Source organism: Psammomys obesus, unplaced genomic scaffold (assembly GCF_907164565.1).
Source record: "Psammomys obesus unplaced genomic scaffold, mPsaObe1.curated_primary_1811, whole genome shotgun sequence".
NCBI lineage: Eukaryota > Metazoa > Chordata > Mammalia > Rodentia > Muridae > Psammomys > Psammomys obesus.
The window spans coordinates 21,332,940-21,359,140 of NW_026585504.1; the positions used below are offsets into that span (position 1 = coordinate 21,332,940).

The 26,201-nt window shown below is 42.3% G+C and overlaps 1 protein-coding gene and 1 long non-coding RNA gene across 5 annotated transcripts in view; one reads left to right on the forward strand and one right to left on the reverse strand.

The window, feature by feature from the left end:
• The window catches only part of LOC129670458 (uncharacterized), a 100,349-nt gene that overhangs the window by 2,746 nt on the left and 71,402 nt on the right, over positions 1–26,201 (reverse strand). For 2 of the 4 annotated variants that reach the window (XR_008719218.1, XR_008719211.1), the window contains one exon: positions 18,852–19,003. This is a non-coding gene — a long non-coding RNA (uncharacterized LOC129670458). Of the gene's footprint in view, positions 1–18,851; positions 19,004–22,902; positions 23,026–23,473; positions 23,499–26,201 lie in introns of those variants that run through there. The other 2 variants (XR_008719216.1, XR_008719214.1) reach the window with 2 other exon arrangements.
• On the forward strand, positions 9,254–14,718 carry Actc1 (actin alpha cardiac muscle 1). Its single transcript, XM_055598947.1, has 7 exons — positions 9,254–9,293; positions 9,913–10,070; positions 11,363–11,687; positions 12,320–12,481; positions 12,645–12,836; positions 13,640–13,821; positions 14,332–14,718. Exons 2-7 carry the CDS (start codon positions 9,942–9,944, stop codon positions 14,473–14,475), a joined length of 1,134 nt encoding a protein of 377 aa, XP_055454922.1. The 5' UTR covers positions 9,254–9,293; positions 9,913–9,941; the 3' UTR covers positions 14,476–14,718.

The window sequence follows — 26,201 nt, forward strand, 5'->3', positions numbered from 1 at the left end:
ACACACACACACACACACACACACACACACACACACACACACACACATCTCTGGAAAAAAACAACATCTGTTCACCTAAGGCCAGCCTTGTGGTTTTTCTCCATGGCTGTGGCTGAATGAGGTGTTTGGAGTACCTGTGTTTTCCTTGTCACATCACGGTAGAATATAGGAAGCAGAACCAAAGAACCTTTTACCACAACTGATTCTCTCAGGTTTGTATGTGTATGCTTTATGACAGAAAACAGGCAAATTTAAAAGATTAATTTTTTTACATTTAGTCAAAGTAAGGGTTACTTTACAGACAGATCAAGAAACAGACTACACAAGCCACAGAAGAACATTTTCAACTTTAAGATTTAGGTTTTAGGGTTGGATGTTTCTAGAAGATATCAGAACATAGAGCTACTGTAAGGTGTAGCTTAAGGTAAGGGTTTCTGCTTCATAGGATAGTTATGAGCAAAGTTTACCCAACACTCCCCTCTACCAAATAAAAGCAAAGGCTAATGCCTGCCAATGTCTCAGATGCAGAACACTTAGTTTTAAAAGGTTTTGTTTACTTTTGTTTTGTTTGTTTGTTTTATATTTTTGCTTTAGAAATAGGATCTCCCTATGTCTTTGAATCAAGCTCTGATTCTCATGCCTCAGATTTCCAGGCAATGGAATTACAGGCATTGATTTCTGTTCTCTGATTATAATTTTCAGTTTCCTATCACAATCTGTTTTCTATTTCACCATGATATCCTCTCATTCCCATCACCTTGGGCTAGCAGCTTGAGGATGAGGTCTTTGTGTGGACACCAGGAATGAGATTTTAGGTCAGTCTGAGGGATTAGCCTCAAAGCTTCTCCCTTGGGACACTTAGGATCAGGGCTCTGGATTCTGTTGTCATTAGATAGGGGACAAAGAAAGATGATGCGACCATTGGTGGAGAGATGGGCCTGTTGTGCATTCAATCATTACCATATTTCTTTATGATGCAATACTTTATCTAAATGGCTCATTCTTTGGGCCAATTTAAAATTGTTCTAATTATTTCCTAATGCCACATTATGATTTAATTGATGATTTCTTTTTTTTTTTTTTTTTTTTTAGCCATTAAAGGCTGGTTCATCTCTTTCAAATATCTTAAGCCCCAGAACACTTTCCTTTTTGTATTGAGGTTAGCATTCACGTGAAAGCGATGGATTTTCAGTTACTTTTAGCTTGAAGATACCATCTCTGTCTCTTTCCTTAAGGTAACAAAGATCACTGGCTTTGGACCAAGCCTTTATTGTTTGAGTTTCTACAGTTAGTGCTGAGTGAAGCATAATGGTGCAATCCTACACTACCAACACTCAGAAAGCTTAGGTAGAAGGAACCATTACGTTGGAGGCCAGCCTTCCTCTAAGCAAGCAATCAAGTTCTCTGAAGATAAGATAGACTGGTTATCTGCAATTTTTATTTTTTTCTTTTATTGAAAATAGTCTTTTTTTTTTTATATACAATATATCCTGGTTATGGCCTCTCCTCCCACTTCCTCCATACCTTCTCTCTCATCCATATTGATTCCTTTTCTGTTTCTCATTAGGGCATTTGGGAAATAATAATAACATGTAATAAGATAAAATAAAACCAAACACATTGAAATAGGACAAAGCAAACAAACAGAAGAAAGGGAGCCCAGGAAAAGGCACAAAAAAAAACAGATATAGACACAGATACCCACTTGATTGCACAATCAGGAATCCCATAAAAGCAGAATACCAGAAGCCATAGTATATACCTAAAAGTCCCAGGTGTAGTGGCTCACAGCTTTGATCCCACCACCGAGAAAACAGAAGCAGACAGATCTCTGTGAGTTCAAGGCCAGTCTGATCTACACATTGAGTTAGAAGATATTAAGAGCTACATGGTAACCTGTCTTGAAACAAACAAATAAAAAAAAAAATAACTCAAACCAAAAAATATATGTAAAGGATGTATAGAATTCAAAAACAAGAAAAAAATACGGGAATTTAGAAATAATGATCAGTAAGTAGCTGTAAGTTGTTTTTTGTTTGTTTGGTTTGGTTTTATTCCCCCTTAAAAACTGCCAGCTTTCTAACTTCTCATAGGAAGACAATGTCTTTGGAACTATACACGTATAGCTAAGTTTTGTCTGCAATAGATTGTTGTTTCCAGACTACCATTTTTAAAGAGCTCAACAGCTGAACTAAAATATATAGAGGAGACATGGATGGTATAATCCCAAAAGGCAGAGGCCGTTCCTGCTTCAGCATTCTTTGGTTTCAGCTGTTAGCCAAAGATGATTTAGATTTTAATGGCAGGAGCAAGAAATGCTTTTAATGCAAATTCCTGACATTGCACATCTCCCTTTGAAGAACAAGTGGGCATTCTTGCAAACTACCAGGCTTTCCTCAGCCCAGCAGCTGTAAGTAGACACAAAAGGCAAGGCCAAATGACTTTGATGTCACACTTAAGTTTCATTCAAGGGAAGTCATAAGACAAAACCATACAATTCTCCCAGAAGTGTTATTTCCTTTGTACTTTTCAATGTTTCCTGATTCACTGCAATAAGCAAATATTTCTATAATAGGGGGAAGGTTAATTTAGATCGACAGTTTTATACTTACCATAGCAAGAGAAAAACCGACCATGTATAAAAATGTCACAATAAAACTCATTATTTTGTACAGCCAAATGTTAAGAGAGGAAATAAAGATGATCATGGTATGTGAGCACTGGCTATTTTCATTAAGTAATATATATGATAGAAGAAGCTTGAAGGAATTTTTTAACTCACCGTGGACAAATGATGACTTGCGAAATGAATAGCCTCGTTCAAATTCCATGTATGCTAGTTACCATGCCCATAAACTCATTGTTATCTCTCCCATCTATTCCTTCTTATTTTTACACACACACACACACACACACACACACACACACACACACACACACCCCTATAGTAGCTTCCAAAGGCAGTCAAGAACACATTAAAGAGTGGAAGAGAAAGAAAATGAAAACCAGAGATAGCTCTGTGCAATAGACACCCACCTTAGTTTGTGTTAATAGCTGGGTCATATATGTTGCTTTCAGAAGCCACAGACTGAAAACAAGCCCCTTTGTTTGTTGAGTGCGATGATGCTTGGTATGAGAGTCAGACAAGAAGCATTCATTCTAAGAGAAGATCATGTCCCTGAGGTGGGCATCCGTAACAATGTCCTTACAACAGAGGGAATGACCCATTTCTTACTGAGTCCCTGAATATAAACTAGTGATATCATATCAAAAGGCAGGCCCTGTATGCCACCAAGCTGAATTTGTGGGTTGAGTGCTTGCCACCAAGCCTTAAAACTTGACTTTGATCCCCAGGATCCAGATGATGAAAGGAAGGACTTGACACCCACAAATTGTCTCTGACTTCCACATTTATACCGTAGTTGGCCCGTATACTTCCATACCACACATACAATGACTAAACTGAAGTATTAATTTAGAAAAGGAATTCTCAAGAAAACAGTTCTCTATTGAAAAGGATGGATGGAAGGAAGAAAAGAAGGAAGGAGAACAGGTCTATGGAATGAGCCCTGCAGCTGGCAGTGTGTTAGGCTTCAGTGCAACTTAACCTAGTTGACTGAGCACACACAGAATGTCTCGAAACAGACCTAGTCTCTAAGAAGTGCTCTATACACAGCTATAATTTGCCTTGCTGGTACCACTCTCTTGTGTTTGAGGTGTGTCTTTTCTTTGACAGGGAGGGTCAAATAATGCCGGTGAATGGAATCAGCCCACAGCTCACCCCCTATACGTGGCCGTGACTGCTTCTGTTAGCAGAAACTGTTGGGTGAAGCTTAGCTTGGACATTGCCATGTTTGGGCCATCCAGGAAAAGTGGGCTTGCTCCAGGTAACACTTGAAAAACCAAAACTCCATAAATAGTCTCACTGCTAATATGTGGAGCAAGCCAAATCTGAGCTAAGAGGGACACCTTCCAAGAAGGAATCCACAAGGGTGAGTACTTGATGCTTGAAGGGCACTTTCCTTTTAAGGACTTAAGAAATCCTTTCTGGTTTCCCTGCCTTCTACCAGGGCATAGGCTGGCAGAAAAATGAATCCTGAGATAATTAAGGCCTAGTGACTCTAGAATCTATTGGCATCTCCATCAGTGCCTGCCTCCCCTTTCTACCTGGTCTTGTCCTCTTTTCTGACTCTTTTTAGATGGCTCATTACAACTGGTCTTATCATGTCAGAAGGTAGACATGCCTTCTGGAATCTCGGAATCTGCCAAGAACAGATTTGGGGCTAAAAAAAAAACCCTCCCTGCTAGGTTAATCTCTTTGGTGGCTGCACACACACAAAAAGTAAGCCATAAAGATTAGCTAGCCATGCCTGACGTGTGGGAGACTACACCTTGCAATCACATCACCTTTTTAAATGAAAATTGACACTGAGCTCCAGCCTGAGGGCAAGAGGATGAAAAAGTGTGTAAAGAGATAAAATAAAATTGCCTAGGAAGGCTCTTCCCTTACCCTACTTAGGTCTGGAGCAAGCCTCTCCCAGGCTCCTCTCAGGCACATGGAATACAGGAGGGACCAGAGGGGCAGGCGGGCTTGTGGGGAGGAATTAAGTGTGGCTTGTTCTGTTTCTGGCTTCTCTGTAAATACTACGACACCTCCAAATGGAGGAACAGCTGAGATAAGTGACTGCTAATCCCCCAACGCAGGGGTGGAGGCTGGGCGGTTCTCTTTCAGATCCCAGCAGATGGTGGATGAAACCGGCTTCCCCCAGGCAAGGACACGGGGAACTGTCCCACCTTCTGTCCCTTTAGCGTGCTCTGCACGTCACCCTCGCGGCCTATTGCGCCAGGGAGGACCTTGCTGTCCCTCCACCGCCCTGGGGACCCGCCTGGCTTTGCTATCCCGCTGGGACGCTCAAGGTCAGCCAAGGAGGACTCTGGCCAACAGCGGCAGTTTGGGTTCCATCCAGCAAAGCTGGGCAGGGGAGGCACAGCAGGGCCAGGCAGTGCGGAAAAGCTTCATTTTTCCTCAAGGGTGAAACCCCACGGCTTGAACTTCTATTAGGCGGCCCAGCCAGGCAATTCTAACATCCCTCTCAGGAGACCAGAAGGCAGTTAGGAAGCCCTCTCACTCAGATGCCTCCTTGCAGTTAGCAAGTATTTGTTCATCTTTGTAACTTCAGGTGAGAATTCCAGATTTTGAGGACCAGGACTCTCTCAAACTTCAGGGAGCAGCCATTCCTGGATTTGAAAATCATTTTAGCTATAATAAGCTAATGAACAAATAAAATTAGAAGGCTGACAGCATAACAATGGGAATGTGCTTAATGTTATTGAACTGTGCACTCACTTATCTGCTTCCAAATTAAATAAATCACTGAGAATTTATGTTAAATGAAAAGCTGAAGATTCTTACCAACTTAATTAATTTATATTTTAAAATAGAGTTTAGTATCTTTAAAGTGTTAAAATGATCAGTGATACAACAGTAAATACTAAATGCCATAAATCTTTAAGGACAAGACTCAAAAAAAAAAAAAAAAAAAAACCACAAGAAATTTTAAAAAAAGGAACAAACAGGAAAATAGGACTAAAAAGTATCTGCCCAGCAAATGAAGCAATTCTCCGTAAAAACACAACCTGTAGAATGGAAGGAAATACTTGCAAACTCTGCCTGCCACAGGACTAACATCCAGATACATGAGAAACTAAAACATCTTAATAGCCAAGTTAAATAAATAACAACATTCACAACTAAGTAAATAAGTAAAGCAAAAATAATTTGAAATTGCAAAAGATCTAAATAGACATGTCTCAGAAAGAAAACATAGATAAATGACTTATGGCCAGCAGGCATATGAACAACTAGGGAAACGGCATCACTAGTCAGAAAGACCCACATCAAAACCACAACGGGCCATCCACTCACCCCATTAGGAGTGAATGAATTATTATGAAAAAGCCAAGAGAGAGTGAGGAAAGGGGACTCTGGCCCACGGTTGGATGGAATGTACATTAGTGCAGCCATTGCGAGAGTTCTGGGTACCTCAAAAACTTCAAATTACAACTATTGTAGGATGCAGCACACCCTCCCATCAGGGAATCTATTTCCAGAGACAATAATGTCTGTATGTTAAAGAGATGTTTGCACTGCAAGTGTTCATCGAAAGAAAATTTACAAGAGCCGAGAAATGCAAACAACCAGTGTCCAGCAGCTGGTGAATAAAGAAAATTGTGACGCGTGTTTCTGTGTTTATGCGTGTGTATGTGTGTGTTTGTAAAAAGAAATTCTGACATTCGCAACAACATGCATGGAACTAGATCCAGATCATTATGCTAAGCGAAGTAAGCCAGACACAGAAAGCCAAGCACCACATGCTCTAACTCATGTGGAATCTGAAAAGGCTGACCTCATAGAAGCAGGTAGGTACTAGAGGCTGGAGGAAGAGTCTGGGCAGGGATCGAGGAGGTTGATTAGCAAGGACTAAGCTACGGTTAGACAACAGTAAGTCCTTCTGTGTAGAAAATCAACCACAGAGTGGTCGTCTGGCCTACCTCACATACTGTGGTGCCAACATGCTCCCCCTACCCCAGAGATACTAATCGTAATAAATAAGTTTAAAAATTAAAATGTATTGAAATAGACTGTCAAGCAAGTTTTAAAATACCTTAAGGTTGGGTATTGCCTCCCAAAGGTGGTCCTCAATGGACTTACCCATTCTTCATTAAGACTCACAGTCTTGGAGTGGGTAGGCAAGCCCTGACAGCATTGCCAAATATCAGATCACACATCCCAGTTCCCAGTTCCAGAAAACTTCTGCACTCATGCAGAATCTCTCATCAGCCACTGTCAAACAGCATCTCTCTCACTCAAGTTCATGAACTTCAGATCCATTCTACTTTAGAAATCAACTAAGCCACTGGCAGTTGGGGGCCCACACCTGGAATCCCAGTACTTGGGAGGTAGAATTTGGAGTGTCAGGAGTTCAAGGTCATCTTCTGCTACCCATTTGGTTGGGTACCAGGGTAGACCTGCTATCCTGGTCTACATGAAAGTGCCTCAAAAACACCAAAACCAAACCAAACCAAAAATATGTAAATGCTATTTCAAAAAGGCTGTCTCTGAAACTCCTTTTTAGATGTCCCCCTACCCCCATTTCTAACAACTGAGTGAGACCACCTCTTCCTTCCCAGCATGTACCATGCCTCTGACTTCCATAATTACCACGAGGATGAGTTCTGCTGTGTGTTATTTATCACTGAGTTTTGCCTCATAATTGATGGAACATTGCCGAATTAGGGAATGAATGGCAGGGACTCAATTTTCCAAAACAGAAGGCTACTTCTGTCTCTGAAAGTACCCTTCTTGAATGTTAATAGATCAAGTTCGGTTTGTCTTGTGTTTGACTTAGCTTGCTTGTCTTTCATTGGGCCAGTCCTCGATAACCCATGAGAACTGAGTAACTGTGCCATTTTCGGGGGTGGGGGTGGAAATGGTGTTCTAATGCGTTCACTGGCCTGCCCAAGACCAAATGTGCGGTATGTAGTCAAGTGACAGAGGTGGGCATTTGAAGCCCTGCTCTTTGCATCCTGTCAGTGGACATTCTCGCTGTGAGCCAGGCTTGGTCTCAGCCACGCAGGCCTCGCCCCCCGTCCCCATGCCCCAGCAGTTTCATCCCCACACCATCCCAAACATGGTTGGGAAGCTCTGAGGGGGAGGGCCCAGCATTCCCCGGCCCCAGAAGTATCTAATCAGCAGTCCTCCTCAGCATATCAATCCAAGCCCACTCTAGACAGAGATGCCGGTGCCCAGTTTTCTATTTTTAACTGGTGTGAACTGAAGGAAAAGCACAGCATTAGAAGTCCCGGCACTAGTCAAGAACCAAGAATACAGGGCACACCAGGGCAAGCTACCGACCCGTGTCCTTCTATCCGCTCTCCCCTTCCCCTCACCTCACTTCAGGCTATCTTTCTTTTTCTTTCTGAAAAAAAAAAAAAATGCAAAGGTCATTCGAAGTCTGTTCTCCACGAAGGAGGTGACACCCATTGGGAGCAATGCTTCTCACACTTTAATGTAAGTGCTGATCATGGACATCTTGTATTACAGTGGACCCCCGATTCCAGGGTGGGGCCTGGGACGATGCATTCCTAAATGATCCAAGTTATAAACGTGCTGTTTGTCCACAGTCTGCACTTTGAGTAGGAGGGCTGCTAGATTTTCATATCCTAAGTGGCTATGATCTTCCCCACAAAAGCATTTTCTTTCACGAGGGATCTTTACCTGGAATAAAGAACTTCACCCCCTGTTTAAACGATGCCCATCTGTCTGCTAGCAAGTGGGGAAGTTGATTTTGGTATTGATCCATTTTCTTTGGCATCAGAGGACCCCTTTGTGGCCTAAAGATTGAAATCTGAGTTTGAGCAAAATCCCTACAGCATGAATGAAGGAGGATTACTTGACCTCTGGGCTGGACTTGGCCAGACCCTGGGACAACCCTTCTTAGGCTCTTCCCTGCCAACTAATGTGGGTCCTGAGTGGTGACTTCTGGCTTTTCCATTTAAGTGAGCATAGTTCTTGCTCAAGCTAAACTTGACCAAAAGGTATCCTACTCAGGTGTCCCCTTTGAACCCAGGTACTCCAATGTACTGACAAGGTGCTCTTGTGCCTATGACAACAGCCTGGACTCCGCTCCTCTGTCTCCCAGTACTGGAAGATGAGAAGCTGCTGTCTCTCCCCTGCAGCCCCAGCCCAGCTGTTAGGACCCTTCTCCAAGGGCAGAGTGCCAAGCCTTCTGGCATGTGTGTGTGTGTGTGCGCACACACGTGCAAGAGAGAGAGACAGAGACAGAGAGACAGAGACTTATTGTCTCTTAGTCTGGCATTGCTGAAGAGCAATAAGCCCACCCCAGAACTAGGGAACGCCCCCATCCCAGCAAGGAGGAAGGGGCTCATTGGCGTCACTTAGTCTTCCCCGGCCCCTCACCCCTTGCCAGCCTGCCCCTCCCTAGCTCCCTATTTGGCCATTGCTCTGGCTGCCCCCACCCCTTCCTTACATGGTCTGGGAGCCCCCTGGATGATCCTACCCTTGGCTCCAAGAATGGCCTCAGCGGTCCTAGATGGCGCTAAGGCGACCAAATAAGGCAAGGTGGCCGATCAGGGGCCCCCCACCCCTGCCCCCGGCTGCTCCAACTGACCCCGTCCATCAGCGCGCTATAAAGCTGCGCTCCAGGCGACTGACACCCAGTGCCTGCCTGCCGCCAGCACCAGCCCTGCTGAAGCCAGCCGCCCCTAGCACGGTGAGTGCCAGCCTCGCTCCGCCCTTGCTCCCTGCAGGACCTAGTCTGAACTGCGCTGTTGGGCGCCTGTGGATCTTGTCTCGTTGTCGTTGTTGGGGTTTTGTTCTGTGTTTGTCTTCTAAGCAAACTCTTTGGTGTGGTTCTGACTTGCTTTGTCCTGGCCTCATCAAGCCTCTACAGCACAAGAGCTCACTCTGTCTCACCACCTGAGCTTTGGTGGGTCACTGATACAGTCTAGCACTTTCTTCCCCACCTGGGGGGGGGGGGGGTATGGATAGGGAGAACAGGCTTTCTGTTGGACAGCTGAAAAGGCTGGATTCAGCCTTGGCCACTGAGGAGTTGGGATTCCTGGTGGCTAGGATCACGGCTCCTTGCAGCTGGGGTGGAGGGTGAACCTGTTGGCCAGAGAGCGTGGGTGGGTTCTCTTTGTGCCTTCGCTTACCCACACAATCTCCCTGCTTCTTCCAACCCCCACCCTTTCTGTCTTGAGAATAAGGGAGCTCACACTTGCCTCCCCACTCTCTACAACCCACTGAACCACTGCGCCCCATCCCCTTTCTCCTCTAAAGGAGAAGGCCAGCTCTGCAGGCACTGAGCATGGACTCTCTTCTCTCCTCAGCCCACAGATCCCACTGAAGCTGTGCCAGGATGTGTGACGACGAGGAGACCACCGCTTTGGTGTGCGACAACGGCTCTGGGCTGGTGAAGGCCGGCTTCGCGGGCGATGATGCCCCCAGAGCTGTCTTCCCCTCCATCGTGGGCCGCCCACGCCACCAGGTAACGCTCTCCACCACTCCTGGCCTGCTCCCCGTCCACATTGTGGACCCCTTCTCAGTCCAGCAATCTGGAAAGTGACTCTCTTGACCCAACTGTTGAGAAACTCTTTAGGTCATGTAAGTAAAACAGTGAGTGAGTCTCAACCCCAATACCCTGCAAGCAACCCCTGTCAACCTCCAAACACCAAGCAGTCCACTGCAGAGGCACATTTGTTGATGGGTCTGGCTCTCTCCTGCGAAAGGCCACCACCTTCTCATTCTGAGCCTGTGGCTGTTCAACTGCAGTGTCTTCTTTGGCTCATAAATGTGGATTTCTTCTTTGGCCCTCTGCCATTCATCTGTTCAATTTGGTTTAACTAATTCAGCTAACCACCAGCAATGCAGCTACTCAGAATTACCCAGTGCCCAATCTACATTCTTCTCTCTTGTTCACAGCCGGTTTACAGAACTGCCCAACGCTGTAACAGATCTCCTTCCTGGGTGTTGCATTTTTTAGAAGCCAAATGTGACTAAAGCAACAAGCGCCATGGTGATAGTGGCATATCACCTTGTTTATTAAAAGAAATGCCACGTTCGCTGCGTTTGTGGCATGCGTGGCCAGACGGGGTGCCAAAGAGCAGAGATGGGAGTCCTCAGGCTTGGCCAGAGAAGGGTACTCCAGGATGCTCTAAGTGGTTTGACTTTTCGTCTTAGTGATAGTGGCCTGTCAGCTCATGTACAGTGGATGGGTGTCAGAATCTCTTCTTAAGGGGACCAGAAGAGGTAATGACATCATTAATTCAGTTGTCCCAAAAGATAGTCATCTATTTCATAAGTGACATCAGTGATAAGCTTGGTAATCTTAGTAATTTAATGGAGCCATTTGGAAAAAAAAAAAAAAGAAAATGAACGAGATAAGGCTCTGCTTCTTCAGTAAAATCCTTTTATGCTTTTCTCCACAGTGACGCTCTAATTAATCGATATATTTCCTCTTGCGGAGATGAATTAATCTGAGTGATTCATTAAAATTAGGACTATGTCTTAATTCTTGGAGGTGGAGTCTAACTCTACAGCCCAGGCTGGCCTGATACTTGCACTATAGCACAGACTGGCCTTAAAGTTGTGGCCTGTTTCAGCCTTTTGAGTGCTGAGGTCATAGACATGGACCAGCAATGCCTAACTTTTAAATTCTGCTGTTACTTTTTCTAGTATTTTACAGATACTCATTGTCTTGGGAATTGTACATAAGTTAAATAAGGCCAGGACTATATTCCTGTCTTTAAGGGAACATGATGTTCTCATCTTTTTTTACAGGGTGTCATGGTGGGTATGGGGCAGAAGGACTCTTATGTAGGTGACGAAGCCCAGAGCAAGCGAGGTATCCTGACTCTGAAGTACCCCATTGAACATGGCATCATCACCAACTGGGATGACATGGAGAAGATCTGGCACCACACATTCTACAATGAGCTCCGTGTGGCCCCTGAGGAGCACCCAACCCTGCTCACTGAGGCCCCACTGAACCCCAAGGCCAATCGTGAGAAGATGACCCAAATCATGTTTGAGACCTTCAACGTCCCTGCCATGTATGTGGCCATTCAAGCAGTGCTGTCCCTGTATGCTTCTGGAAGAACAACAGGTTTGTTTGCCCTAGGGCACAGTCCTTGATTAACCGAATTCTCAACTCACTGACTTTGTTGTGAACCCCAATTCTCACCTGAGAAAGGGCCCCCTCCCTGTCTCTCTCTAGCAAGGTATCTATGCTGACAGAGTGCGAGCTGACAACCATTCCCTGAGGTTAGCTTCGGAGAATATTTACTGTGAGAGTCTGATAACCCAGGAAGTTACATCTTTCCCTTCTCTAAGACATGTGATAGGCAGCATTCACAGCCTCTGGGCAGATATTTTCAAGGACACACATTCCCCTTACAGGGTCTGAATCAGAACAGAAGGACACATTTAAAGTTAGACTGTGCCTCCCACCAAACAAACTAACAAAAACTACACCTGAATGCTTACATAAATAACATACTAATGGCTGATAAGGGGATGGCCATTTGAAAGTGTCCTCAGAAAATTTTTCTTTTACCATGACGTTTAGTAAGACAAATTGTGCTGCCTTCAGAGTTGGTATCCATCCATGATGGTCATTTTTCTTCTTTGCATAAAGGGATCTGATTGCTTTCCTTATCCAAGCAGGAACAGGTTTTACTCCAGCTGAAGGAGTGGCCCTTGGCACTCCACCCCATTCTCATCTGTCGTTTCTAACAGGCATCGTTCTGGATTCTGGGGATGGTGTAACTCATAATGTCCCCATCTACGAGGGCTATGCTTTACCCCATGCCATCATGCGTCTGGATCTAGCTGGTCGGGATCTCACTGACTACCTCATGAAGATCCTCACTGAGCGCGGGTATTCCTTTGTCACCACTGGTGAGTGTGTGTGTGTGTGTGTGTGTGTGTGTGTGTGTGTGTGTGTGTCTTACCTGACATGGCACATGCCTGCTCATTTTGCTTTCTCGGTAGATATGCCTGCTTTCCCACAATTTGATTCTTTCTTCAGAGCTTGACTGTGAAACCCTTTATCTCTCTGCAGCTGAACGTGAAATTGTCCGCGACATCAAGGAAAAACTGTGCTACGTTGCCCTGGATTTCGAGAATGAGATGGCCACAGCTGCCTCTTCCTCCTCTCTGGAGAAGAGCTATGAACTGCCTGATGGCCAAGTCATCACCATCGGCAATGAGCGTTTCCGCTGTCCGGAGACACTCTTCCAGCCCTCTTTTATTGGTGAGTGGCAGCTCCTGGTGCTGGGGCTCAGCTTCTCTAAAAATTCTGGAGTCACCCAGCGTAATATTCATTTTAATTAGAAGGACGACAGGGTTCTGGCGTCTCACCCAGCTCACTCTTGCCTCCTGACATCTCAGTAAAGAGAAAGACTCAGCTGCTCTAGAGAAAAATGAAGAGGTTATGCTGAGCTCACCTCACAGTAGATGATGAGACTGAGCAGGGCATGTCTGATTCCTGAAGAGACCTAATTTGCCCCCTCTCAGTTCCATTACTGATGGACTAGACTTAAAGTAATTTACCATTAAATACAATCACAACACCATTCATTGCCTACACATTTGCACATTGGAATTTTATTTTAGGCCATAAATGAAAAGTATAAGCCAGGTGTGGTAGCTCACACTTGCAATCGAAGTGCTCAGAAACGCTGGAGGATTGCCTTGAGTTCAAGGCAAGCTTGTACTAGACAATAAGATTCATCTCAAAACAAACCAAAGCAGGCTAATTTTCACTTAAACATGTGTCGTTCTCTTGGTAATATATCTCCACACTCCTGATGGTTGCAGGATGTGTTCATTCCAAACAAGCACTGAACACAGCTGTCTGTCTCTTGGCAGTCTGTACTGGATTATCTATTAGCACATTGCAGAGACTCAGGTCCCACCTGTTCCCCGCAGCGTGTTGTTGGGGGGAACATATGTTTTAGATACGAATTATGGCAGCTCACCAAACACAGAGGCATTCCATTCCCTCCCTTTCACCCTAGCCTGAATGTGCTGTGAATAAAAAGAGCTTGTTCCTAGGTATGGAATCTGCTGGCATTCATGAAACTACTTACAATAGCATCATGAAATGTGACATTGATATCCGCAAGGACCTGTATGCCAACAATGTCCTGTCTGGAGGTACCACCATGTACCCTGGCATTGCTGATCGTATGCAAAAGGAAATCACTGCACTGGCTCCTAGCACCATGAAGATTAAGGTAGGGTACATTTGGGAGCAGGAAGCAGAGGCAGATCTTGGTGTTCTAAGGCAAGCTTCCTTCCCAACCTCTTTCTCCCGTGTCTTAGCTTTCTATCTTCTGTGAAGATTTCTATTTAGTGCTAGCATTATTCCTGATTTTTTTTTCTTTACCCTTAGGACTGCTTCTAAATGTGAATACATGTAAATACTCGAAACACAAAGGGGAACAGAAAGCAATAACTAAACCTATCTACACATTTTAAAAGGCCCCAGATTTTGAGCATTTTGAGCATTTCGTGCATTTAGATTTTTACCATGTTATTCTCTAGTACAAAGAAATGGAGAAATGATGAAATGCAGGAAAGTTTGCCAAACTCGACTGGCTACACTGCTTTATGCTCTAGCATCTCCTACATTATTTATCGTCAGTTAATCCCTGATACCTTTGTCCATGAATACTGCAAACCTATTGCCCACTCCATTGCTGAGAACTTCAGAACACATTGATGGTTTTTTTTTCTTTCTGCAGATTATTGCCCCCCCTGAACGTAAATACTCTGTCTGGATTGGGGGCTCCATCCTGGCCTCTCTGTCCACCTTCCAACAAATGTGGATCAGCAAGCAAGAGTATGATGAGGCAGGCCCATCCATTGTCCATCGCAAGTGCTTCTGAGGTGTCTCTCTCTTAGTCTACCTTATATTCAGGATGACGGTATTGTGCTTCTTGGAATCCTCTGAGCCCCCTCCCCCATCTCTCATCAGTCATTGTACAGTTTGTTTACACACATGCAGTTTGTTTGTGCTTCAAATATTTATTGCTTTATAAATAAACCAGACCAGGACTTGCAACCTACAAAAGCCTATCTTCTTTCTTGTGTGAGTGGGCCTGGGATGGGAAAAGCATTTGTTCTGATACCCAGAGCATTATAATGTTAGAGAGGCACAAAGTTTGCCCAGTGAATTCATGTGGCATTGAGCTGAATTAGGAGTTACAGCACTACATTTCTACTTCATCTTTTGGGATGGAATCATGAATATATTTGGAGTCTTAAAAGTAAAGATTAGTTCTGTGGCTTAGTTGATAGGTTTAGTTCTGCATAAATAAGAAACGAAGATAATAAACATAAGTATCTGCAATTAGTTGCTAGAGTTGGTATTGAAAATTGTATTAGCACATATCACACATTTGATGACTTTATCGAAAATACACATATTGGTAATAAGAGGCTCAAAGTTATTAAATTAGCTTATTTCTTGTTTTGCTGTACTCTGTGGTTATATGGTTTTTTTTAAATTAATTTTAATTTAATTTAATTTTATGTGTGTTAGTGTTTTGCCTGCATATATATCTGTGCACCATGTGCAGGCTTGGAAGCCACAGAGATAAGAAGGCATAAGATCCACTGGAGAACTGGAGCTAGCGATGGTTGTGAGCCATCATGTGGGTACTGGCAATCGAACTAGAGTCCTCTACAGAGGATAGTGAGGAGACGGCTCTCTAGCTTGGCGATGTGTTTTGAGGGCTACGTCAGAAATGAGAAGGTCAACTTGCCAGGTGTTGCCTTGTCTTAGAACATATTCTCACTAACTCCCCCCCAGGTTCTTGAACCTGGGTTATGTGAAAGTTACAAAAATATTTGACAAAATGAAAAAGCTTATGAACTCACAATGACCAAAATCGAATTCCAAAATCAAATCTGAAATTAATCCAAGGTGTTTGTGACAATTATCGCCTGTGTTGTATCACTTCATTGCAACACTGGTTCTGAGTACACAACACGTGTATTTTGCATTACACCACACTATGGAACACACCAACCAGCACTGCCTGAAACAGCTCAGATTCAAGACTACTGTCCATTTCGAATGTAGTGTTTTCATTGTATGGGCAAAGCTTCCTGTTTTTCTTCAAACATAATAGTTAAATTACTGAAAATAGAGTTTAATATTTTCTACTGCCCTCACCACGTAAGCACCAAGTTAGTGTATTAGTGGATTGTATTATGTTAGAATGTTTGAGTGTTAAAGTTGCTGTCTGAGTTGCTGACTTGAATTAAAAGTTATTAAAGGAAGGAATTTTGTCCTTGGGATTATAACAGGACTTCCAGCAATTTCTGAAATGCCCCTCATTGTACTTCTGCCATTTTGTACTATTTATTTATGAAAAGTGGCAATGTCAGATGGTCACAAAAACCAAAATATAGATCACATGTGGAAAATATTGAAGATAATCTGTGTCTTATAGTATCAAATATTCAGGCAAGATTTAATTCTTCATATAAAAATAAGTACAACCATTTTGTTAGTAGGCAAAGTTACTTTCCTCTTTAATAAATGTTAAATTCATATGTAGCCAAAGAACTATTTTAAAATAAGTTCCTTTATAATTTGTATTTCTACTTTACATAGCTATATGCCTAGAATCACAAAAATCTATTTCAGCTGAAAGGAGATCACAAGTAGAAATTTTAAGAAGGCTTTTTCTAAGCACACTTAGGAACATTGAGCTCAGGCTGTGAAAAATAAAGAGGAGTAAGAACCAGATACTTCTGTCTACTCAGTGACAGATTTATGGGACAGACTTTCAGCTGCTTCATTTTCTCTGTGATCTTGGGATGCTGGAGTGGGTAAAATAAAGGTGTGAAGGTTAAAGGCAACGAGAGGTTGAGGTGCCATAAAGCACGCTGGGAGAAATGAGGGGAACAACATCCAGCAGGATCACTTTTGCTCTGTCCTTGGAAAAAATATCTACAGGCAAACCCCAATATTTATGAGCTGGGGCCTTCAACTGATGAACAGGTATGTTCAAGAATTAGAATTAATAAGAGTCTGGAAAGGTGATCAATGTTTAGGAGCTCTGGCAGCTCTGCTAGAGGACCCAGGTTCAATTCCCAGCACCTACATGGCAACTCACAACTGTCTATAACTTCAGTTCCAGGGGATCTGGCACCATCGTACATACATGCAGGCAAAACTACAATACACATAAAATAAAACATAAATATAACTTAAAAAACAAATTAGAATTAGGTAAGAAAAGCAGGGAGGAAGTCCCAGCAGAAGGAAATGGGAAGGAGGCTAAGGGACCAGCCATACAGCAGCCTGATGGGAGCTGAAAATTTTAGGAACTCTAATTGGGAAAAGTAGGTTTCAATTGCAGAATCTTGAAATTTCTTCATTTTCAAATTATCTTGTGCATGAACTGTTGGAGCTCACAGAGTGTTTGATGGGCTTAATTAAACTTCATCTATTGAGAGACTCGCGATGGAGAAATTAAGCACCTGGTACAGTGTTACACAGCTCGTCTGTGGAATACTTAAGAAAGAACTCAGACGTTCCAGCAAGTAGTGGGACAGTGCTCCTAAAAGCATATTTTCTACTTTAGTCATAGTTTATTGAGGGCATCCCCATTCTATCATTCTCTGCCCTTCTAGAACATTCAAAATCCAGGGCACTTCAGGCTCATCAGACACCTTTAGTAAACCGCTGCTGTCATTACCAGTCAAGGTCACAAACCTGTCCTTATGGTCATCACATTTAAAAGTATCTCTTGATCTTTGACTCTGGGCCAGGCTCACTAGAAGGGTCAGGAGAGAGAAAGTTGAATCAGATCGTGTTTTCTTTGCTTGAGGAGCTCAGGGTTCTATATTTAGAATAAGCCAAGAAGAAGGTCTTTTCTGCAATAAGGAGGAAATAGTAATCTGATTCAGTGGCCTTCTCTTTAGAAAAGGTACAAATGGTATTTTAGATATTTTTTTTTCCCTAGGCAGTATCTTGTAGCAGAAATGGGTTGTTTTGAAAGGTGTGTATCACAAGAAGACATATTTGAGCCATGCATGTGACACTTTGTCTCCTTCATCTCTCATACCTATTATAAATTTCATATCTAAATATTTCATTAATATCTAAGGTTTTACAATTTACTTGGATATAATCTCTTGCTATTTCTATTTATGAGTAGATATATAATGTATATTGTTTCTATTTAGGAGTAGAAGCTTTAAGAATTATTGTGTGACATTTGTAGCCAAAGTGGTAAGCACATAGATTTACACTGCATTCTGCCTTTTTGGTCAATGCTTGAAAATTAGATGCAAGATACTAGGATAGATGAATCTTTCAAAAACTGTTCTTAAGAAAGGTACTGATCATATTTTCAAAAGCTACCTTCATGTTAGTAAAATGATTGATATGTTTACAGTAATGTATTTCAGTAAAATGCTAAGGACAAAATCTTGTATTATTTATATTTTTCTCAGATTATAATGAAAAACTATTGTTAGTATTTTTTCATACCTTCAAATACTATTTTTCACATTTATGAATGAGAAATTAGTATTACTGTAGATGTGTTTATAAATATTCAAGAAAGAATTAGAGAAAAAAATTACTGAAGAAAAAAATGTAGAGCACTGGAGCTAATTTACTGTTTTAGGGCTTAAGTCAACATTTTAGGGCCCAGTCAAAAATGGGAGTTTTGTTCATTCATTCATTCATTTATTCATTCATCCATTACAAGAGACATGTTCTCTAGGTGGTCCAGGCTGGACTTGAAATTGACTATCCTGCCTATGCCCTTTGGGTTCTGATGATGCCTGACATTCTCTTTTCTTCTCCCATGGATTCTAAACCTGAATTGTGAAACCATATTCTTACAGTGAATCCTTATCCCAGTGTGATTGTGTTTGGGAGAGGTCCTCTAAGGAGGGAACTAAGCTTACACAAACCTGCAAGTTTAGGAACCTCATTGTACCAGTCTGGTGTCCTCATTAGAAGAGAAAGGGACAGCTGGAGTTAGCACACAGAAGGCCACACAGAAGACAAGCAACCTTCTGCAAGACAATTGAAGGACTCCAGAGAAAGCACCCATGCTCTCCTCTTGAGCTTAGCCTTCCTCTTGAGCTTACACTTACTCCAAAACTGTAGGGAGTAAGTGTGTTTGTTGAAACTACTGAGCCTGTGACATCTGGTTGGCGTAGTTCCGGTAGGCTAATATCGGCACTTTTCACATTTTGAGCATGGTAAATTAAGATTCTTCTACAAACTCACCAGACATGGGGATAACAAAGTAAAAATTCCTCTTGAAGGCAATAGCAGCAAAAGTTCCAGGGAGGTCTCCGAGTCTGGCAAGGCTTGGGGACTGAGTCATACAATGAAGCAGGGTCCAGTATTATTTCCACTCGACTGATGGAAGCTGATACCTAAAGAGACATAAGCTTGGCTTAGGTCACACTGCTAGTTAGTAACTGAGACTGTACATACCCTGTCACAGCTGAGTGGATCTGTTTACCAACAAGGGCAGCTGGACGCCAGAAAACACGCTCTCCCCGTGAACTCATTCTATCTATAAGGAGTTCCTGAGTCACTGTCATACTGTAAGTGTACACTCAATTGCTTTGAAGAGAAGGGGAAAAAAGATTCTGAAAAAACAGGTATAAAACTAGGCAACAGAATCAGTTGCTTGCTCTATTCAATATATTCTTATTGAATTTCTTCTACTAGGTTCCAGAGACAAAATAGACATGGTATCTGTATTTGTTTGACTTATGGCCCAACAGCAAGGTGTGTGTGTGCACGCCCATGAGTGTGTTGTGGGCCAGTGTGTCTTGGGGGAGCAACCAAGAATCAAATAAACAAATATACAGAGGATTAGAGGAAGAATAGTGTTCAATGAAAGACTCTAGGGAACAGGAGGTGACCAGTTAGTTAAGATGGTCAGGAAATGCAGTTTGGAAAGATCAGAAGAATGGGAAAAGCCAGCAGTGAAAAGAACATGCATGAAGGTATACTATGTACAGGGAACAGGAGGTGACCACCGTCTGGGAAGCAAGGAGGAGAAAGGCAGACCCGAGTGGTGCTAAGGAAGGCGTCAGAATACAAATCACCTGGGGATTTTCACACGATAGCAAGAAGTTTACATTCTAAGTATGACAAAAGGTGATCCCAGGTCAAATGCATAAGAATATACTTCTACATTTAATTGTTCTGATTAAGATGCATCAATTGCACACATAAATACAATTATGTATGATATTTCAACACTGCATATAGCACACACTAGTCAAAGCCAGCCTCCCTTCTCTTTCCCACTCCAAACCTCAATTCAGCACTATTCCATAGTAAGGTCATTTTTTTTTAGCTTTTACATATGAAAACATGTGATACTTATCTTTCTGTATTTGCTTTATTTTACTTATAATGTCCATTAGTGCCATCCATATCCCTGTAGTTATACATCCCATGTTTTCCTTATCCATCCCTTTGTTGTTGAGTCCCTAGGCTGATTCTGTATCTTTACTAATTGTGACTAATTCCATGATAAACATGGATGCGTAGTGATTTCTGATAGACTGGCTTCATATTTTGGATAGCTGGATGACATGGTAGAACTATTTTTAATTTTTCAGGATCATCCACACTGTTCTTCACCATGGCTATAATTTACATTCTCACCAAGAGAATTTTGCCCCCACACTTTTGCCATTATTATTACTTTTTTTTTCCAGTTAAACCAGTGTTTTATTTAATGTAATCATCATTGTGTTTGCATTATATATTGGATTATGATTGCACATTCCTCAGAGTTCACTTTTATTATTATTATTATTATTATTGTATTCTTTATTAATTACACTTTATTCACTTTATAACCCCCCTGTGGTTCCCTCCCTCCTCCCGTCCCAATCCCTCCCTTCCTCCACCCTCTGCACCCATGCCCCACCCCAAGTCCACTTCCTTCTGATCCTAGTCAACTAGGTCTCATCAGGAGTGGCTGCATTGTCTTCTTCTGTGGCCTGGTAAGGCTGCTTCCCCCTCAGGGGGAGGTGATCAAAGAGCAGGCCAATCAGTTCATGTCAGAGACAGTCCCTGTTCCTATTGCAATGGAATCCACTTGGATACTGAACTGCCACGGGCTACATCTGTGCAGGGGTCTTTTACTTTTTTTTTATAAGAGCTGTTCCAACTGGGATAGCATGATGTCATATTATCAGACAATTCTCTTTTCTCTGACAGCTATATAAAATATAAAAGGTATTTATATTTTATTTGATTGTTCAAATTGTTTAGCCATCTTGAAATTGTATTTGTTGTTGCTGTTAAGACCAAGCCTGTGATTTTTCAAAGCTCATTGTAGACCTTAGGATGTAGCTCAATGGTGGAACACGTTAGAAGGATCTAACATGTGTAGGGTCCTGCATGCAATCCCCTAAACCATGTGACTGAGTGGCTGTACATGTGTGTATGCTGCTCCCACTGACATTAGATTTAAGCACCACTTTTAAACATGGATTCAATGCCAGTGACATTTCAGGAAGCAACCAAACTTCTCACACCAGATTGGAACTTTGGAGGCGTCTAGCTTCATGGATTGAGCAGCTACTGGGTACTCTGGGTCTCCAGTGTTTAGATGGCTCAGCCCTTGAAGTGTTAACCAGTCTAATAAATCTACCACGTATGTGTGTGTGTGTGAGTGTGTGAGTGTTATGTTCCTGTACAGAGCTTTGCCTAAAATACTCAACGAGGAACAGCGAGAGAATTCACTGTCCATAGACTAAAAGACCAAGACTATAGGGTTAGATTTTGCTTCATTTTTCAGAGGGGAAACTGATGTAATTTCATACTATGGGATTTAATAAGGAGATCGGCTGATAATTACTATGATCTTACACCATAAAACATTTGTTTTCTATCTAAACTGGGTTCTCTGAATTCTCAGTATAGAAAGCACTTTTCACACTGCTGTGAGTCTCCCCTCAAGTTGAAGGGAACTTATTTTAAAACCCTTTACATCTTACAGTAAGGGCTGGCCATGATTCCCTTTGTATCTTTATCCTGGAGTGTCAATCCCATTGTGTTATAATAACTGGCTTGATTTTAACACATGGAAGGGAACTCCTTCACTGGAATACAGTATAAGCTTTCTGGTTTTAAAAAAGAAAACCGTAGGCTGGTAGGGATGAGGAGTCAACAGGAAGAGCCTGATGAATGTTCACTCCAAATATAAATCACAATGGGCCGATGTCAAAATTAAATTATCTCTAGACTTGAAGAGAATGGAGTGTAGCCTAAACAGTCATTGACAGCAGTCCACCCACGCTGGATGGGAGCCTCCTCACAGATGAGAATGAGTGGGCCCTCCTGCAGACATGAACCCCCACCCCCCCAACCCCGTGAGAAACATACTTCTCCCATTTAACCACCAAGATTGTGGTTGTAACTATCACATCACTTTGCCTCGTCTCTGCTCATCTTCACTTTGGGCTATTAAATCTGCTAACTCAAAACTCTGCTTTATAGATTTGTTTGCCTTGGGGTTGTGAAGTGACTTCATACCAGATGAGAAATACAATAAAAATAATTAATATTGAGAATAATTTTTATTTTAATTAAGGAAGCTTCTCAGGTTATCCACAATTATAAACTAACGGAAATGGAAGTCGTGTTACCCTGTTGGGAGTGGGGATGGTTATATTTCCCTTTACCATATAAATGAAATAGCAAATCGCTCCAAAGTGACTCTAGGTGTATCTTGTTGATTTAACATGTCAGTGTGATGTGAAGAAAATAAAAATTAAGGGTTTGACCCGGTTGACTTTGCTTTGGCTTGTGGCCAAACTTTCCTTACCTTTCTGGTTTGCATAGGATTATGCTACCATCTAAAAAGAGACACATTATTGAGATATAATTCACATGCTATATGATTCACCTATATTGAGTGCTCAGTTCAACCTTGATGGTTTATCTCCAAATAAATGTAGTCAATATCATATCAAATTTTGAACACATTTATCACCTTAGAAAGAAACTCTGCATTCTGGCTGCTGCTCTTATGCACATACATTTACAAGGATTTTGATGTGATGATTTGGTTGCGTATGTTCTGTGATGTTTAATCTTGGTGGGATTATGAATCCACCAATTTGATGGGACTGATAATCAAATAGGAGACGTATCTATGGACACATGAAGAATTTTCCCAGAATATGGGAAGACCCACCCTTAATTTGGATGGCACTGTCCCAAGGGCTCTGTTCCAGAATGGGCCTGTGTACCCCTCCCTATCCATGCTGAAATGGTGGGGCTGTATTGTAGATGTCACCTTTAAGGCTTAGCACTCCACAGAGACTTGCTCTTTGCACTTTAACCAATGGTAAGGTTCTGTATTAGCCTCCATCCACCGCACAATGGCACTCCCGTGATAAGGATTAAGAGATACAATCATCTATGGGAACAGAGATACATATTTAGATGGTAGTTTGATACTATGTACATATAATGAGGTTTATATCAATAAAACTGATAGGTTTTGCCGTCTATTGAAAGGGAAGTAAGAAAGGTACCAGTGCTCTTTCCCAATGTGAAGCCCCACTGAGTTTCTTTCTGTCTAGAAACAACCTTGGCAGTTGAATTTCAAGGTTGAGTTGGTTGGTATTAGTAATTCAGGAATCGGGCAGCATCCCCTCTGAATGGGGATGGGCTTTTCACAGACAGAAAGAACTGAAGGAAGAAAAAAACGATGAGCAGCATTCAGGGTCGCTCCCTGGAGCTTTCCACGCAGGCTGAGGGGGAGGGAACTTTGTTATCACGCTGTCTCAGGCGGGGCCTCGCGAGACTCCTCTAACTAGTTGACTTCGTTGAGATATAATTCGTAGGCCACAAAATGTAAATACCTGCTTAACCCGTTCCATGGACTTCACTTCTGTTTGTTAGTCTCTGGTGGTTAGTAAGGTTGTTGCCCTGTTGTAGGGTGACTCCATTTTAACTTTCTGTGCATGTGTGTGAGCTTTCTGATGGGTTTTAAGTCCCGCTCCACAAGCTGAAACCCATACTTGGCACTGTGATTGGAAAAGACATGTCATAGGCCCAAGCGGAGAACTTACTACAATTTTTTTTTTAACTTACTACTGTTGCATTGCTAAATGGACATAGCACCAAAACAACTCCTAATGACTTATTGTACCCATGTGTCAATGCCTCCATCAAACGTCATTGAGGAGCTTCTATTGGTAGTAAATGGTGATTAACACAGGGACCCACAGATAGCCAAGGAACAGAGAGGAGACTGCAAAATGCTCAGCATTAAGTGGGGCATTCATATCACATCTCTTCCTCCCAAGACAATTGTTAGCTACAGGGGAAAGAAAGACAGCGTTCTTTATGAGTATAGTCCCTGGTAAACTGTATTTGCTTTGGTGAAAGACCACACATCTAAGAATGTCTGGGCAGCACAAATCAGTCTTGACGGATTTTTAAAATAAAAGAGGCACAAAACTGGGTGTGTAAGAAAGGGGGGAGGGGTGGACCAGAGAAGAGTTAGAGGGTGAATATGATCAAAACACACCGAACAAAACTCTTAATGAACTAGTAAAAGATAAAATCCAAGTCTTTAAAGATGTACCTATTTAGAGCACATGATTCAATAATTTTAAACAACTGTAGATACCCAGTGTCACCACCAAGATAAAAATATGGCACCTCCCAAACAACTTCCTACTTCCAAAGCCAGTCCTGGCCATCTGAGCCTCGGGTGCTCCTTGTCACCATAGTTTCAACTGATTCGGAATTTCGCACGGTTCCTCATTTAAACATCGTGCTCTCTAGTCTGTGCCTTTTCTGCCTCTATAACTATATTTTGCTTTTAAAATGCTTCCAGCACAGTGTCTAGATCGGAGCCTGCCAGGAGGATGGACCCAGATAATTATCAGCTTTTAGTTAAAAAAAAAAAAAACAAAACTGGAGGCATCTAAACATTTGCAGGCAATGATAATGACTTTACCATGACAGGTAACCATAGGAGTCTCTTGTCTCATTTTTGGTGCTTTTCTAGCACTCATCTATCTTTTCCATCAGCAATATGAAAGACAGAAGAATGAGGAAGAAAGTTGTAAGAAAGTTTATCTTCCTTTGCCTTTGGGAAAAACATATTTTAAGTAAACAGATCAGAATAGTCTCATCTAATTGTGAAGTCTTGAAACTTTGAACTTTCAGCTTTGCTCATGAAGACATTTTCAGTAGCATCTTGCACATCCACATCCTTGATACAGGCAGAAGATCAATTTATGCCATATCCTCACTTCTAAAACACACTTGACACGTGACTGTCCTGTCTGCAATGTTCTCACAGTTCAGTTAATTATTAATAAACCACTCTTCCACTATAATATCACCAGAGTTTGAATCACCTAACAGCTTTTCTCCAGTATTGTTTAAAACTTTGGAACTGAACTGGCTCTTCTTCTTCGTGCGCAGGGAAGGGCCGGCCTTGCTCAGCATCTGGGCTCTGCTGAAAGGGAAGCCAGGCCTGGAGATGCATTGCACACAGCTTCTCTTGCTGTGTGGAATGTATGCTTGCGTTTCCAGTTTGGCAGTGTGAGCCTCTCCCCTCAGCTGAAGTTCCAAATCTCTCTCTCAACTATCTAGGACACATGAGAATTAACGTACTCATGTAGATTACAGGGCCCCAGCCCTCATTAACCTTAATATTGAAGGAAATACAGCTTCTGCAGTTGGAGGAATGGCAATGCCTTCCTCAGCAAAACAGAAGTGTTTCGTGAGTGGAAAATGAGCTTTTTTAGGGAGTAGTTTATCCGCTGTATGTCTGCTACTGACATATTACACGCTTATAATATGTAAAGTATGTCACATATATTCTATGTCTCTGGATTTGAGGACCTCTTTATACAGTATTTTAAAACTTGAAGCTTCTTATGTGGTATATCAAGGTGCTATTCTGCATTTCCTTGATGCCCATTGAATCCTTGATGTCTTCAAATTCTCACCTTTTTCCACAACAGGAAGCTAATTGCCATTTGCTGAAGAATGGAAGACTAGATACTTCATTCTTAAAATACCAAAGGTGAGTTTATTCAGAGCTTTCTTCTAGACATCAGACTTTGCATTCTGCTTGCTTCATCAGACCTTTGCTACAATGGAATTTAAGTGCTGAGGGAATCTCATGCTTTGTCCCTTCCCTTTGGTGAATGTAAGTTTTGTCGGTGACACGGGTTAGTGGAGGTAACATCATGAGGGGAATGAAGAAGAGAGAGCAGAATATAAATTCACAACCTGGGCAAGTTGAAGAAATGCGCACAGATGGGAGATGAGATCCACGATAGCAAAGCCGTGAGGCCCAGAGACCGGGGCGGTGGTTTAGAAGATGAGTGCTTTCTAGGAACAAATGGATGGAAATGCAGGCAGTGGCCCCTCATTCACAGACCTGGCACCCGTGACGCACTCGCTTTTAACCAACTCCTGTTGACACCTGCACCCAAGATGAGGGCTTGACTTTCCCAAAAAGAGAGGCAAAACTTTAGAGAGTGCTCTTTTTCCTCCATCCTTTTCCTGAAAGTCACTTTTCTCTTGACACAGGCCAACAGACAAATGAAAACTGAATGATTT

Bases quoted from the DNA above. Each gene is read 5' to 3' on its own strand.
- Actc1 (XM_055598947.1), top strand. From the start codon at position 9,942: ATGTGTGACGACGAGGAGACCACCGCTTTGGTGTGCGACAACGGCTCT. The intron at 11,688-12,319 runs GTTTGTTTGCCC...CGTTTCTAACAG, and splicing joins TGCTTCTGGAAGAACAACAG to GCATCGTTCTGGATTCTGGG. The intron at 12,482-12,644 runs GTGAGTGTGTGT...ATCTCTCTGCAG, and splicing joins GTATTCCTTTGTCACCACTG to CTGAACGTGAAATTGTCCGC.